At 32.8% G+C, this 17,155-nt stretch overlaps 1 protein-coding gene across 10 annotated transcripts in view; it reads right to left on the bottom strand.

Moving 5' to 3' along the window:
• Positions 1-17,155, bottom strand: part of LOC139529837 (LIM domain only protein 3-like) — a 122,377-nt gene that overhangs the window by 64,576 nt on the left and 40,646 nt on the right. For 6 of the 10 annotated variants that reach the window (XM_071325757.1, XM_071325756.1, XM_071325760.1 and 3 more), the window contains one exon: positions 14,161-14,369. The exons of the other annotated variants lie outside the window; for them this stretch is intronic. In XM_071325757.1, the coding sequence (XP_071181858.1) occupies positions 14,161-14,245 (85 nt within the window). In that variant the 5' untranslated portion in view covers positions 14,246-14,369. The remainder of the gene's footprint in view (positions 1-14,160; positions 14,370-17,155) is intronic. 10 annotated transcript variants of the gene reach the window in all.

Genomic DNA, 17,155 nt, shown 5'->3' on the forward strand with positions numbered 1-17,155 from the left:
ATAAACCAGTACATGTGACATTATGTCTTTGTAAAGCTTCTATAAACCAGTACATGTGACATTATGTCTTTGTAAAGCTTCTATAAACCAATACATGTGACATTATGTCTTTGTAAAGCTTCTATAAACCAGTACATGTGACATTATGTCTTTGTAAAGCTTCTATAAACCAGTACATGTGACATTATGTCTTTGTAAAGCTTCTATAAACCAGTACATGTGACATTATTTCTTTGTAAAGCTTGAATCTATAAACCAGTACATGTGACATTATGTCTTTGTAAAGCTTCTATAAACCAGTACATGTGACATTATGTCTTTGTAAAGCTTCTATAAACCAGTACATGTGACATTATGTCTTTGTAAAGCTTCTATAAACCAATACATGTGACATTATGTCTTTGTAAAGCTTCTATAAACCAATACATGTGACATTATGTCTTTGTAAAGCTTCTATAAACCAGTACATGTGACATTATGTCTTTGTAAAGCTTGAATCTATAAACCAGTACATGTGACATTATGTCTTTGTAAAGCTTCTATAAACCAGTACATGTGACATTATGTCTTTGTAAAGCTTCTATAAACCAGTACATGTGACATTATTTCTTTGTAAAGCTTGAATCTATAAACCAGTACATGTGACATTATGTCTTTGTAAAGCTTCTATAAACCAGTACATGTGACATTATGTCTTTGTAAAGCTTCTATAAACCAGTACATGTGACATTATGTCTTTGTAAAGCTTCTATAAACCAATACATGTGACATTATGTCTTTGTAAAGCTTCTATAAACCAGTACATGTGACATTATGTCTTTGTAAAGCTTCTATAAACCAATACATGTGACATTATGTCTTTGTAAAGCTTCTATAAACCAGTACATGTGACATTATGTCTTTGTAAAGCTTCTATAAACCAGTACATGTGACATTATGTCTTTGTAAAGCTTCTATAAACCAGTACATGTGACATTATGTCTTTGTAAAGCTTCTATAAACCAATACATGTGACATTATGTCTTTGTAAAGCTTCTATAAACCAGTACATGTGACATTATTTCTTTGTAAAGCTTGAATCTATAAACCAGTACATGTGACATTATGTCTTTGTAAAGCTTGAATCTATAAACCAGTACATGTGACATTATGTCTTTGTAAAGCTTCTTTAAACCAGTACATGTGACAGTATGTCTTTGTAAAGCTTCTATAAACCAGTACATGTGACATTATGTCTTTGTAAAGCTTGAATCTATAAACCAGTACATGTGACATTATGTCTTTGTAAAGCTTCTATAAACCAGTACATGTGACATTATGTCTTTGTAAAGCTTCTATAAACCAGTACATGTGACATTATGTCTTTGTAAAGCTTCTATAAACCAGTACATGTGACATTATGTCTTTGTAAAGCTTCTATAAACCAATACATGTGACATTATGTCTTTGTAAAGCTTGAATCTATAAACCAGTACATGTGACATTATGTCTTTGTAAAGCTTCTATAAACCAGTACATGTGACATTATGTCTTTGTAAAGCCTCTATAAACCAGTACATGTGACATTATGTCTTTGTAAAGCTTCTATAAACCAGTACATGTGACATTATGTCTTTGTAAAGCTTCTATAAACCAGTACATGTGACATTATGTCTTTGTAAAGCTTCTATAAACCAGTACATGTGACATTATGTCTTTGTAAAGCTTGAATCTATAAACCAGTACATGTGACATTATGTCTTTGTAAAGCTTATATAAACCAGTACATGTGACATTATGTCTTTGTAAAATAGTAATTCAAATATTTTCTCATTGTTGAAGGTCATACATTTGCCCATAATTGCTACAATATACTTCATTTGACCCTTGGTGGATTTTAGTTTTTATACTTTTAAGATGCAGAACAAATATTAGATAATTCTCATTCATGGAAGACAACAAGACTTCAATGAAATGTTTTCTACCCAAGGTCATTTGGATGGACAGACGGATTCCAGAGGTTACTTGACCTGTTTGACCTTTGGTGACGTAGATTACAACATTTAAGTCTGTCATATGTAAAGAAAACAGAGAGAATATAATTCTTAATCTTAATTCTCTCAGAGAATGAAAAAGGGGGAGATAATCTCATTTAGTATATTTCATTAATCAAACTTAAAAAAATATGAGAAATCTACATCTGTGTATAAAAGTCTGAGGATAGGGAGTCCAGAATAGGTGGTTATTGCATTTATTCAGGTTTTATTTATTGTCCAGTTATTATCTTGGTTAACTTGGTTGGCTGATGTTATTCAAAATTTTCAATTTTTATTATGAATTAATCAAATTAGCGCTTATGATAATAGCACTGTTGCCTTGTAGTAAAACCATGCTCGATTAATTTGTTTGGGTGGAAGTGACATTAATTTCCACATTTGCTGAGTTTCAAGGTGTCCATTTTTTCAAAGAAAATTTGGAGTGAATAAGTCTGACTGACCTGCATGTTATTTCTTTTTTACAGTATAACAGGTATAACAGTATATTGTAAATGCTGAAAATAGAAGTGGCATTCTCGTATGTATAAACTATGTAAATCATTCAAAACTAATGAACCATAACTTAAGGTGCAGTTCACGGGTTCTAGTACAAATAATTATGACGTCTGGGAAGGCTATTCTAAATGATTACTTTGATGCCCTTCTGCGACGATGTAAGGCACCAAAGAATGCCTTTCAAGACATGATAGTTATTTGAACTAGTAGGTATAAAAAAGAAGATGTGGTATGATTGCCAATCAGACAACTCTCCACAAGAGACCAAAATGACACAGTAATTACCAATTATATGACACCGTACGGCCTTCAACAATGAGCAAGGCCCATACCGCATAGTCAGGCCCCGAAAAGAATGTAAAACAATTCAAACGAGAAAACAAACGGCCTTATTTATATAAAAAAAAAATGAACGAAAACAATGTGACACATAAACAAACGACAACAACTGAATTACAGGCTCCTGACTTGGGACAGGCACATACATACATACATACATAATGTGGCGGGGTTAAACATGTAGTTGGGACAGTGGTATAATAGTACACCATAAGAACGAACTATAAAATTCAGGAGAAAAAGGCTTATAACTCATCAGTACTCACAGTTAATTGACAACTCGTTTAAAGTCACTAACAACTATTACAAAAAATCAATCATGCATCTAACATGCATAAATGGGTTCATTATTTAAGTTGTCATAGTTATTCACCGTCTCCATCAACAATCGTTTTTCAGGACTGCATGACACATAAAGCTTCACTCATACATGCATCAATATGAATATTTCTATTACGCCGGAATGAACGTGTCTTTTCGAAACATCCGTCAAAAGACCTTCACATGTTAATCTGGGATAGAGCAGAAATAGACCATTTGTGTTTTGTTTGGCATTGCATGTGATATTGCTCCGTACCGATGTACTTTTACTCAAAGAAAAAAAATCAAGATTGCGGAAAAACACTTGTTCGTGAGAAGTTCCAGACTTGTATATTCTAGCACACGATGTCAAATACATGGGGTTATTAAGATCTTTTATTTTTCATTTCCCAAACAAACAAAAAGTACGAAAACATCATTTTTTTTACCCTGGTAAAACAATAAAAACACAATAAGTCCTGTGCTAAATAAACCTCAACAGTTCAGTGCCAAAAAACACGCCATTTTAGGAAAACCCGATTAGTCGGCTGACAACCAATTTTGATAAAGCTTTAATATAGGATATTTTAAGTTTTTGAATGCACACGTGGTTCTAATATGTATTTTGTATGAAAAAAAGGAGCTCAAAAAGTCCACATTCTAATATATTGTGTATTTGAAAGGAAAACACACCATTAGTAGCTGTGTTCGGCCTGTTATCGTGTTTAGTGTGGAGCTTTTTGAAAAAGCCAAGAGTGGTACCGAAGCAAAATGAAATTTTTTGCAAAGTTAGATTATCGGTACCTTCTGTGCTCATATAAACATAAGCACTATGACTTCTTTTCGTCTATTTGGCTCATTTTATGTCACACTGTCTGAAAACAAAACGCGAAAAGTCTGTTGCCGAACCCGATTAGTGCAGAAACGCCGACAAAAACCCAATAAGTCCGTTACCATCCTACACCGTGATAAATGTAAAGAATAATGTGATCAATGGTTTTATCGGTAGTCCAGTTTTTATCGTAGTTTTCTTGGTTAATTTCTTGCAGATGTTATTCCCGGTACAAAACATTTTTTGCAAAGATGTCTGTTAATTACACATTTATGGGTTAAATTGTTTGGGCGGCAATGTCTTAATTTGGTAAATGTCAAGGTGGCAAAATTAAGTGTGAAACAACAATCTAACAGGTAGTCTTGGCCTTGATTAGACAGTGTCATGATGTCTCTTTCAAGAATCCTTCCATCCTTAAATTACTCCTTAAAAACAGTTATAGTCAATAGACCATTTTCATATTACCAACTTTTGACTCTGTGTACTACTATTTTTTAACAGGTTAACTTCTCTGTGGTAGGACATCCTGGTTCTCTGTCAATTAAGAGCAACCAAAAACAGTAAAATCAAATACATAATTTGTTCCTGATGATTTAGTCATGTATAGAAAGCATTAAACAGGTAACCTTCCCTTGAAATTGTACCGATTAAAATCTTGAATTTACTAATTTTTCTACATTCAATTGTTTGGGCAATGCACAAGAAGATGTCCACTTCAACTTTTAATTTAATATGTAGCTGTATGAAATCTTCTAGGAGGTATAACCACTGATGTTGATTTGAAGATGACATGATTTGAAATTTTTGATAAGGTTGAATGAACTCTGAGTTTGATTGCAGTAACTTGAGAGTTAACTGGTTGGAGTAACATTGAATATTCTTTGAAATAATTACCCATAGTTAACTGCACTTTAAGCTTGGATGCAGAAACTTTGATCATTCTTTGATAAATATATATATATAAAAGTATTGCAATTTGTACAAAATGTGAATTAACACATGTTTTGTAAGCTGAGAGAAAAAAATCCAGAAAAAGGATACAATATCTCAAACAGTGGCGTACTAAATGAAAGAGGCCTCAACTTCAACTTTGAAAGGTCTAACCCACATATTCATTTCAACTGCAAATCAAATAAAGACCTAGCTATCAAAAAAATAGTGAAATTTCGTTTCATAAAATCATTAAAATCCCTTAAATGTTGAAATTTCACCAATTCAAAAATATGAAATCTACATCTGTGTTTAAAAGTCAGGATATAAAGTCCAGAATTGGTGATCATTGATTCATTCAGGTTTTATTTATTGTCCAGTTGTTAACTTGGTTAATTTCCTGGCAGATGTTATTCAAAATTTTCAAATTTGCTAAATGTCATTATTTTTATTATGAATTATTCAAATTAACGCTTATGATAATAGCACTGTTGCCTTGTAGTAAAACCATGCTCAATTAAATTGTTTGGGCGGAAGTGACATTAATTTCCACATTTGCTGAGTTTCAAGGTGTCCATTTTTTCAATGAAAATTTAGGGTGAATAAGTCCACATAGAATTATGACTGACCTGCAGGTTATTTCTTTTTTACAGTAAATTGTAAATACTGAAACAAAAATGGCACTTCTCTAACATGTATAAACTATGTAAATCATTCAAAATTAATGAACCATCACTAAAGGTGTAGGACCAAAAACCCTCCATGGAAATCCCAATGCTTATACAATTGCGTACCAAATACCATATTCTAAATGACTCCCTTTAAACTGACCTCATTAAGGGCATACGATACAGTTACAGGGGAGGTAATGACGCTGCTTATGTAAATTGCTATTTTCGCGACGTCAAACTATGACTTATCAGGAAAAGATTCAGTTTTCAACTGATTTTTATCATTCAAACTTATTTAACTTGAAAATGAGTTCATGGATCCCTCTTTTTTAAAATGCCATTTGGTTTGATTACGCGAGAAGATTATGTGTGCCAATTTTCATGAGAACGTAAATAGTGCAATTGTTTTAAATATGATAAATATACACCAAAAAATGATGCTTTTTTCTGCATTCATGAACATTTGATAAATATGAGTTATTTCTGAATAAAAAATGCATGAATTATTAGGATACTTATAAAATACAGAAATTACAAATTATTTAACAAAAACAATTTGTGTTTATCTTTAAAAACAAGAAAGTTATGTCTTTCTTTCGAAAGAGAAACTACGGCCACAAATCCAAATTTTGAGCAAATATACAAAATTTCGACCTCATTTTACTCAAAAAGTAGCACATGAAGGTATATTCTTTATTACATATTTGATTTAATGAGGTAAAACATTGTCTATATGGAAATTTTTATCAAAATGTAAATACGGGATCAAAACTGTATCGTATGCCCTTAAACACAAACTCTTTTAAACATGTGAACTATGCAACATTTGACCATGACTAAGGAGGGCATAATGAATGTGATGTTCCTATGCTAAAACAACTGCATACCCAATACTATTAACCTACCCACTGAAATTGCTTCTAAGAGACCAGACAAGTATATCATTTGTCAAACAATAATCAAACCATAATAAAACCATTGGTGCCACATTGTGATGTTTTAGAATCAACCCTGCTTAAATAATTGTTGAAATAAATATTATAAGATATATAATCAAATGTTCACTTTACAAAGAACAACTGAAGTCACAATTAAAGCACAGAGCTAGAGAACAATTTTTTATTTTGTTTTTAAGGAAAATTAATGAGGATTGTCATGTTCACAAGGGGTGCCACATGTTTAGCAGGATCTGCTTACCCTTCCTTCTACAAGGGGTGCCACATGTTTAGCAGGATCTGCTTACCCTTCCTGCTACAAGGGGTGCCACATGTTTAGCAGGATCTGCTTACCCTTCTAGAGCACCTGAGATCACCCCTAGTTTTGGTGTGGGGTTCATTTTATTCTCTTTAGTTTTTAATGTTGTGTTTTATGTACTGTTGTTTGTCTGTAGAATGGTGTTGTCAAGTTTATTTTCGACTCTTGGGTTAGAGTATCCCTATGGTAATTTTTTTGCCTCTCTTTTTTGGTATATTCAAAGTTAAATTCAATTATCAAATTTAGGAATCAGACTTTGTTTAGATATAAGTCATGGGAGTCAAAAATGTATTGTTATTAATTTGTTATCTCTTGACATTCTGGCATACGTCATATAAAATTCTTTTTTGATATTTATTAATAACAATAAATCAAGTGTGAAACAATAATACTAAAACTATGACGTCAGCCTTTTTGTTTTGACCATTATTATTTTCTACAATTAAATGTCTTTAATTCTAATGTTTATCTAAAAGTGATTAGTTAAAGTTTGCACCTCTGTCCTAAGTCAGGAATCTGATGTTCAGTAGTTGTCGTTTATTTATGTGGTTAAGGTGGTACCTAACACTACAGGGAGGTAACTCTGTAAAGTCAGTTAAACGTTTTAATTACCTTTTGTTGTTAAGGGAATATTAAGCTTCTCAATGACCAAAATTGGTGTTTGTCAAACTGCGATATAACCAGTGTAATTTTTCTGATAAAATGGTTGGTTCAAAATTTTTGAAATTTTTATTTTTTCTTTAAATAGGTCAAATAAATACTTAGTCAAAATTTTATGAAAATTAAACGAGCCAAATTAATTTTAGTGAAAGTGTTGGGTACCACCTTAAATAGTGTTTCTTGTTTCTCATTTTTTATATAAATTAGACCGTTGGTTTTTCAGTTTAAATGGTTTTACCCTAGTAAATTTTGGGCCCTTTATAGCTTGCTGTTCGGTTTGAGCCAAGGCTTTATGTTGAAGACCGTAACTTGACCTATAATGGTTTACTTTTATAATTGTGACTTAAATTGAGAGTTGTCTCATTGGCACTCATACCACATCTTCCTTATATCTATAGTCAATTATGCCCTTTATTCTCAAAATGAAATAAATCTGATTGTTTTACGCTAATGATTTCTCTATATACAATTGGGATAACTATTTTAAAAGCTGATCACTGAATTTTGCAATTTTCATTATTAGCCATCATCAGGGATGGAACTCTTTGTTAAAATCTATCTCATGTTAGACTATTATATAAAACAAATACAATATGAATTGTTTCTGCTGTCTGCTTTCATTGGTTTACATTGAAGGGACTGAATTATATTCTATATATGTGAAATATTCTTTACACATTTTCCATAAACCATGAGTAACATTTATTTTAAACATATTTATTTATAGTGGATTGGGAAACAAGTTTTGCAACTTATATTAATCCCTTTCCACTTTGCGGGTGTGAGTGCTGCCTTGTAGCGGCATTAGCCTACTCTTTTTCAAAATCTACAAGGGTGTCTTTAACGTGCAAGAGATGTGGCTCTCTCTTAACACGGGTCAGCCATTTATCGTCCCCTTCCGACGGACTATCATTGTTTCCTCAAGACCATACTGAGTAACATTTAGGCTTACACTGTTCAAATTTACAAATTTGCAGTGGCAATTTTTTGTTCTTCCCTTTGCAATATTTGAACCCATGCCTTATATCAACTTACTGAGTTTTGTAGGTTTATGATAAATGTACACACATATAATCTGTCCCCTTGGCAGATGTGGAGTTATCAATAAGCTCGGTCAGTTTAGGATGTGTGTTGGGTCCTTAGCTTGTATCCAAAGTGGTAAAGCAGTTTATTTTTAGAAGGAAATTCATGTTTAACTGTAACATGTTTGTCAAATATCCTTAATAAAGTATGCATTAGTTCAAATATGTTAACATGAATGTAAAGACTAGCGATTCTTCATGAACATTTCAATTAAACTCAGCCTGAGCCTGCATGAATATTTCAATTAAACTCAGCCTGTGCCTGCATGAATATTTCAATTAAACTCAGCCTGTGCCTGCATGAATATTTCAATTAAACTCAGCCTGAGCCTGCATGAACATTTCAATTAAACTCAGCCTGAGCCTGCATGAACATTTCAATTAAACTCAGCCTGTCAGAGTCTGGATGAACATTTCAATTAAACTCAGCCTGAGCCTGCATGAACATTTCAATTAAACTCAGCCTGTCAGAGTCTGGATGAACATTTCAAATAAACTCAGCCTGAGCCTGCATGAACATTTCAATTAAACTCAGCCTGTCAGAGTCTGGATGAACATTTCAATTAAACTCAGCCTGTCAGAGTCTGCATGAACATTTCAATTAAACTCAGCCTGAGCCTGCATGAACATTTCAATTAAACTCAGCCTGTCAGAGTCTGGATGAACATTTCAATTAAACTCAGCCTGAGCCTGCATGAACATTTCAATTAAACTCAGCCTGTCAGAGTCTTGATGAACATTTCAATTAAACTCAGCCTGAGCCTGCATGAACATTTCAATTAAACTCAGCCTGTCAGAGTCTGGATGAACATTTCAATTAAACTCAGCCTGTCAGAGTCTGCATGAACATTTCAATTAAACTCAGCATGGCCTTCATGAACATTTCAATAAATCTGGGAGTATGATTTGTGCAGAGTCACAGGTTCTCCAAGAACAATAGTTGAGTAAATGGAACTGTGGGAGAACAATTCTTAATCTCAATATCTCTTGTTGAAGGACATAAGTAGGGGGAGATCAGCTCTCATTCAGTATATTTCCTATCAAATATAAGAAATAAGAATTATATAGAAATATAATTGTATAAATGTCATGATTAATAACTCCAGAATATGTGATCAATGGTTTTATCTGTTGTCCAGCTTTTATCTGAGTTTTCTTGGTTAATTTCCAGTTACACACATTTTTTGCAAAGGTGTTTGTTTACACCTTTATCGGTTAAATTGTTTGGGCGGCACTGTCCAAATTTGATAAATGTCAAGGTGCCTCAGTAAAATCTCAAAGTAAGAAAATCAAAGTGTGAAACAACAATCTAACAGGTAGTCGCTACGTAAGCCATTGGCCAGATTAGACAATTGATGTCATATAGTCTCTTTCTAGAATCCCTCAATCCTTTTATTATTCCTTAAAACAAGTTATACTGTGAATTCATTTATTTTCCTGGGTACTAATTATCATAGATTGAGGAAAACTTGCATGTTCGTGGATATTTGATTTCATGGTTGTGCCATAAAGGCTTCACAAGAATCTATATAAAATTTGTTATTCTCCTGTAACCCATGAAAATTGGTATCCAACAAATAAAAATGAATCCCCAGTAGTCAGTTGTTACTTCCACATTCAATTGTTTTGGGCAATGCACATGGTAATGTCCTCTTAAACTTAATTTATTATGTAGCTGTATGAAATCTTCTAGGAGGTATAGCCACTGATGTTGATTTGATGATGACATGATTTGATATTTTTGATAAGGTTGACCGCAGTAACTTTGATTATTCCTTGACATCACAGGCTACAATTGCACTTTGAGAGTTAACTCTTGATAAGTAGGTCCAAGTACACAGTTTTTTCGTAGTGCATTTCATTTAGACAATAAATGGAAATAAAAAAAATCCCACCTGCGCTTTCTCCATAATATTTATACAGTGTGTTGTACTACTTTTGGGACAAATTATATCAAAATTATAGAAAACCTCATCAGCTCTAACTCAAAATATGGACAATTTTATGTGAAGGGGGTCTTGAAATCTTTTGACAGCTTCTGAAATGTTAATTTTTGACCTTTTTCAACTGGACCAAATCACTACTTTACATTATAATTCATGAATCAAATTTTTTTACAGTGTAGTTTTATCCCCCTTCTTGCTACTTGAGGCATAAAACATAAATAAATAAATTTGGAAGGGGTTTAAAAAAAAATGACAAGTAACACACTGTCCACACTATAGGGACTATATTCGTGAACAACGAAAATCAAAGGACTATAACTGTGTACTCAGACCAGTAACTTTGATCAATCTTTTATCATTCTTTGAAATACCCATATACATGTATAGTCAATTGCACTTGGAGCTAATGGATGCATAAACTTTGATCATTATTTGATATGGTTAAAAGCACTGATATATTTATTTATAGAAAAGTAGTTTACTTTAATCCAGCAATTTGTACAAAATTTGTGTTAACATATGTTGTATATACGTATGCTTTAATCAAAAGTTGAAAGAAAAAAATCCAGAAAGAAAATACAATATGTCAAACAGTGGCATAATTTCTGTGAAAGAGGTCTCAACTTCAATATGCATTAGTAACTTGGAGTATTTTTGTTTCAAGGATGTATCTAAATGCTTCAAACAAAGATAGTTTGATTTAATAAAACAACTTATTTGCATCTGCCTGAATGAACCACCTGAGTTACCATATACTTATTGCCAGTTTTCTAATGTCTACTCCACAACTGCAATTAAATGTAAGTCCTATATTAAATGATATCTAAGTGAAACTTATTTCAGAAAACCAATTAAGTCCCTTAAATGTTGAAATTTCATACTAAACAAATTTAAATATATGTTAATAAGTTGGCAACATATTTTCTGCGTTGGAACTTGATGGATGACATCTGAGGACAGTATGGAAAAAATCTCTCTTATATTTAATCGCTATACTATGACAGATTTAGTTATTTAATTATTATCACTGAGCAGTTAATATGCCCTATCCCCACTTGTTAATTTATATGCAAATAATATCAAAGACATCCACTAACTTAAAATTGTACTGCAATTATCAAGCCAGCATGAAACACCAATATCACGCTGTTCTCATGTCTCAAATTTATGATTTATTATTTTTTAACATTTTAAAAATAATTTAAACAATTAAATTGAAATCTGAAAACTTGTATCTGCTGAGAATTTAATCCTTTTATAAATTCTACACATTTCATGGAAGTTTAGTTTTACCATCATTACACTACCTTAACCTGTATTTTGTTAATTTAATCAACAGAACAATCTTATATGAATCATTTTTATTCACAGTAAAAAATTAAATCTGAATATTCTTTACTTAATCATCAATCTTTAATTTTGATTGAATTTCATATATATTTTGTTTTGGTTGCTTTGAATAATTTCAGTCCTGCAACCTTTGCTTTTTAGTTGCTGTCACATGCAAAATAATTATGTCTGGATTTATCCAATAAATGCAAGGTATTTTTGGCAAATTCTGTTAAATAAAGTTTGTAAGCAGGAATGGGCCAGGTTAAACACCCCTGTCCTCACTAAGTCTGTGCCTGATTTGCATCTATGAGTACTTGAATGCGATTGGTCAACTTTAACTTTTTTCCGATGGTTTCAACTTCAAGAGTTGCAGCCGAACTATCTGAAGTTTTTATTCAGTTTGTGAGTTTAACTTATACAGTTTACAATATTGACAACTTTTAGATAAATTGAGTTTGTTAAAATCCTACAATGACAATTTGATCATTTAAATATTTGCCATGAAAAAAAGTATTTCATATCCATTTAAATATGTCACTTGTATGATGGAATAGCTGGCATTACAGTTGGAATAGAGGTTGAATTAGTGTATTAATGGAGTCAAGCAGTCACAATACAGTTGTATTAAGTCTTACTTCATGCAAACAAAGAGAAAACAATATATATACAAATGTATATAAAAAAAAAAAGAAGATGTGGTATGATTGCCAATGAGACAACTATCCACAAAAGACCAAAATGACACAGACATTAACACAACTATAGGTCACCGCACGGCCTTCAACAATGAGCAAAGCCCATACCGCATAGTCAGCTAAAAAGGCCCCAATAAGACAATGTAAAACAATTCAAACGAGAAAACTAACGGCCTTATTTATGTAAAAAAAAAAAAAAAAAAAAATGAACGAAAAACAAACATGTAACACATAAACAAAGGACAACCACTGAATTACAGGCTCCTGACTTGGGACAGGCACATAAATAAATAATGTGGTGGGGTTAAACATGTTAGCGGGATCCCAACCCTCCCCCTAACCTGGGACAGTGGTATAACAGTACAACATAATTAGAACGAACTATAAAAATCAGTTGAAAAAAGCTTAACTCATCAGATGGACAAAAATACAAGTGGACGTGGTCCGGTACTTATACATCCCAACACAAAAAGACACAATGAACAGATCTGAGAGTACTCACAGTTATCTGACAGCTAGTTCAAAGCCACTAACAACTAATAAAAAAATCATGCATCTTATATGATATTTATTGTTTCAGGGTTTTGAATTATACACATTTCATTGTCAAATCAACTAGCTGTTTTTATGATCCCCTGCTGACAGGTGGTATATGAAAGAAATAACAAAACAAATGGTGAATGGGCACAGATGATGCCCCTGCTTGCATATCATATAAAGGAAGATAACTGAAGAGGAGTAAAAGTGACGCTACCCAAATTTGTACTTGATCTGTGTGTTGTGTTTATAAGTATTGTGTGTATCAGTTTCATAAAATTTGCTTGATGCAAACATAAGTTAGAGACGGAAATGAAAAGTTAAGTAATGTTTCCATTGGTCATGGGCCAATTTACTCTAGAACAGTAAAAGTGACACCCCCAAAATTTAAACCTGATCTGTATTTTGCAGTAATAAGCATTGTGTATAAGTTTCATAATATTTGGTTGAGGCAAACTGAAGTTAGAGAATGGAAACCATCTTTGGGACGTATGTACGTAGATACAACACGGATAAAACAAAATGCCCCACCTGCTATGGTGAGGGCATAAAAATGATAGAATTTGTTTATACTTTACCAAAAAGTTAGTATATATTGACTGTTCAAAAATCTAGGAATCTAAATCTTGATGTCACCAATACAAAATGAAGAATCCCTATGTTTGGTTTTCTCAACTTATGTTGAGACAAATATACAAGGATATTTTTCTGCAGAGACAACTTATGCCTACACACCATTTGGTTTAAACTGAAAAACTTGTAAAAACTTAATTTAGTAAAGCTTCTTTAAGGGTTTTAGGAGGAGTTCTGAATACAAAATAGGTGCTGTCAAATAAAGTCCATGATTTGCTAGAAGACATCTAAAAAAATAATTAGGATAAATAATTTAGGAAGACATTGCACAAATCAAATAAAGTTCTATTTCATAATTCTATTACAAGAAAAATATATAAAGATTCAGACAATGGACGATAGGTGTACAGAATGATTGTTATATGAAAGAGTTAACTTCATATTCTTAAATTTCCTTAAAGTGAAAAAAACAGCTCACCGTCATCAGCCCCAAAATCTTGACTCTCCACGAAATCGACCATATCTAAAAATTCACTGGCGTGTGTGTGAACATGTTCCTCCATTTTAGTTTGTTATAATGAACCTGTCTGTCCACTAGATATTAATGTATCAATAATTATATGTCAGTAAGTAAGAAGAGGGCACCTGTTACACCGAGATGTAGTGTCACCAATATGTTACCAGCATCTGTCAATATCATTGAGGAAAATAATCATTAAATGTTTTATAGATATCATTTTCATAATTATTTAATTCACTACAAATTTTCAAAGATAAAGAGATAATTTGGATTTTAAAGAGGATTTGATTTTAGATAGAAAGTATATTTTTTTGCTTGCTACTAATTGAATTTGTAAACAAGTGTACAGGAGCTTGAATAGCGATTGAATATAATTTAATAAGAATGACACACAATTTCTCCCCTCCCCCCTCCCCCATAATAACCCATAATTACTAAAACCAAAATATTCATACCCTCACTGTTCCCTCATTTGAATTGTACATAAAAAGATAACAGGATCTAAAACCCAAATTTAGGCAGCACACTGCCAACAATAGATTTAGAACTCCTAAAAAAAAAACGCTTGACAAATAATGTCTAAGTTATGACAGAGTACATGATTCCTGAGTAAATTCACAAAATAATTCAAACGCTTGACAAATAAAGTCTCAGTTATGACAGAGTACTAGTCCAAATAATTATGAAGGCTTGAAAGCCTATTATATTTTTTTTCTTTAATGCCTTACATCGACGTCGACGAAATTATGGCGTCAAAGAAAAAAAAATATAATAGCCTTTCAAGACGTCATAATTATTTGGACTATACATAGTACATGGTTCCTGAGTAAATTCACAAAATAATTCAAATTTAAAAAGTTTATGCCTTTTATCTGCCATAGAATTAAAAATATATATCCCTTAAACGAACAATCTCCATCACAGAGTTCATATCTGTTCCATAGTCATGCGCCTCAATACAATTTACTACACTTAATATGACCTCTTGATATTGAATGTACTGTGACTTTAGTCCATAGTATTGAACGGTACGTATATGATCTCAGAGCGGGAATTCAACGAACACATGTACCTGAGTTTTAGAGTCGATGTGACCTCTAATTCCTTGTAAACTACTTGTATATATACACCCAAAATCAACCAATTTAGGACAGAGTCGGAAGAATAAATTATTGGACATGCAAATATCCAACAGATGCACAGATCAAAAACTTAATGGCCACTATATGATCCTTAGGCTGGACATTAAAAAAAACCCCACATAAAACAGATAACAGGAATTGCCAAATTATTCAACAGACCACTATAAAACCTTGATGTATAAACAAACTAATGTATCCTGGTATACATAGAAAGCAGGACTAGGAATTCAATAAATTATTGAAGTGATGTTCTATAAGGCAAAATGGCTTTAATGCAGGGCCTTAACTTTCTTGTATATATTGATAAAATAATCTGAAATTGTATATGGTGAACCAACACCTGAAGTGGTGATCATGTAGTATGGTAAATTGGGGGGTTGAAACTCAAGGTTTTAGAGTTGTCTTTTACCAAGGTAACAGATATATTTACATTAAAGACATTAATGGCTGCAGCTGAGCGAAAGTTTGAGGACATCATATATTTTACTTGGGTCAGTTGGAAGTTGTTTTTTTCTATTTGATTACAGATATTTCTATCTCAAAAGATAAACCAAAAGACATAACTGTACACATATCCTTGGGGGCTATGTTAAACCTGGAAGTAAACCAAAAGACATAACTGTACACATATCCTTGGGGGCTATGTTAAACCTGGAAGTAAATCAAAAGACATAACTGTACACATATCCTTGGGGGCTATGTTAAACCTGGAAGTAAACCCTTGTAGATAAACCAAAAGACATAACTGTACACATATCCTTGGGGGCTATGTTAAACCTGGAAGTAAACCCTTGTAGATAATTAAACCAAAAGACATAACTGTACACATATCCTTGGGGCTATGTTAAACCTGGAAGTAAACCCTTGTAGATAAACCAAAAGACATAACTGTACACATATCCTTGGGGGCTATGTTAAACCTGGAAGTAAACCCTTGTAGATAAACCAAAAGACATAACTGTACACATATCCTTGGGGGCTATGTTAAACCTGGAAGTAAACCAAAAGACATAACTGTACACATATCCTTGGGGGCTATGTTAAACCTGGAAGTAAACCCTTGTAGATAAACCAAAAGACATAACTGTACACATATCCTTGGGGGCTATGTTAAACCTGGAAGTAAACCCTTGTAGAAAAACCAAAAGACATAACTGTACACATATCCTTGGGGGCTATGTTAAACCTGGAAGTAAACCCTCAATGTAGATAAACCAAAAGACATAACTGTACACATATCCTTGGGGGCTATGTTAAACCTGGAAGTAAACCCTTGTAGATAAACCAAAAGACATAACTGTACACATATCCTTGGGGGCTATGTTAAACCTGGAAGTAAACCCTTGTAGATAAACCAAAAGACATAACTGTACACATATCCTTGGGGGATATGTTAAACCTGGAAGTAAACCAAAAGACATAACTGTACACATATCCTTGGGGGCTATGTTAAACCTGGAAGTAAACCCTTGTAAGACATAACTGTACACATATCCTTGGGGGCTATGTTAAACCTGGAAGTAAACCCTTGTAAGACATAACTGTACACATATCCTTGGGGGCTATGTTAAACCTGGAAGTAAACCCTTGTAGATAAACCAAAAGACATAACTGTACACATATCCTTGGGGGCTATGTTAAACCTGGAAGTAAACCAAAAGACATAACTGTACACATATCCTTGGGGGCTATGTTAAACCTGGAAGTAAACCCTTGTAAGACATAACTGTACACATATCCTTGGGGGCTATGTTAAACCTGGAAGTAAACCCTTGTAAGACATAACTGTACACATATCCTTGGGGGCTATG

The sequence above is a fragment of the Mytilus edulis genome, chromosome 7 (assembly GCF_963676685.1).
Source record: "Mytilus edulis chromosome 7, xbMytEdul2.2, whole genome shotgun sequence".
In the NCBI taxonomy this organism is placed as follows: Eukaryota; Metazoa; Mollusca; class Bivalvia; order Mytilida; family Mytilidae; genus Mytilus; species Mytilus edulis.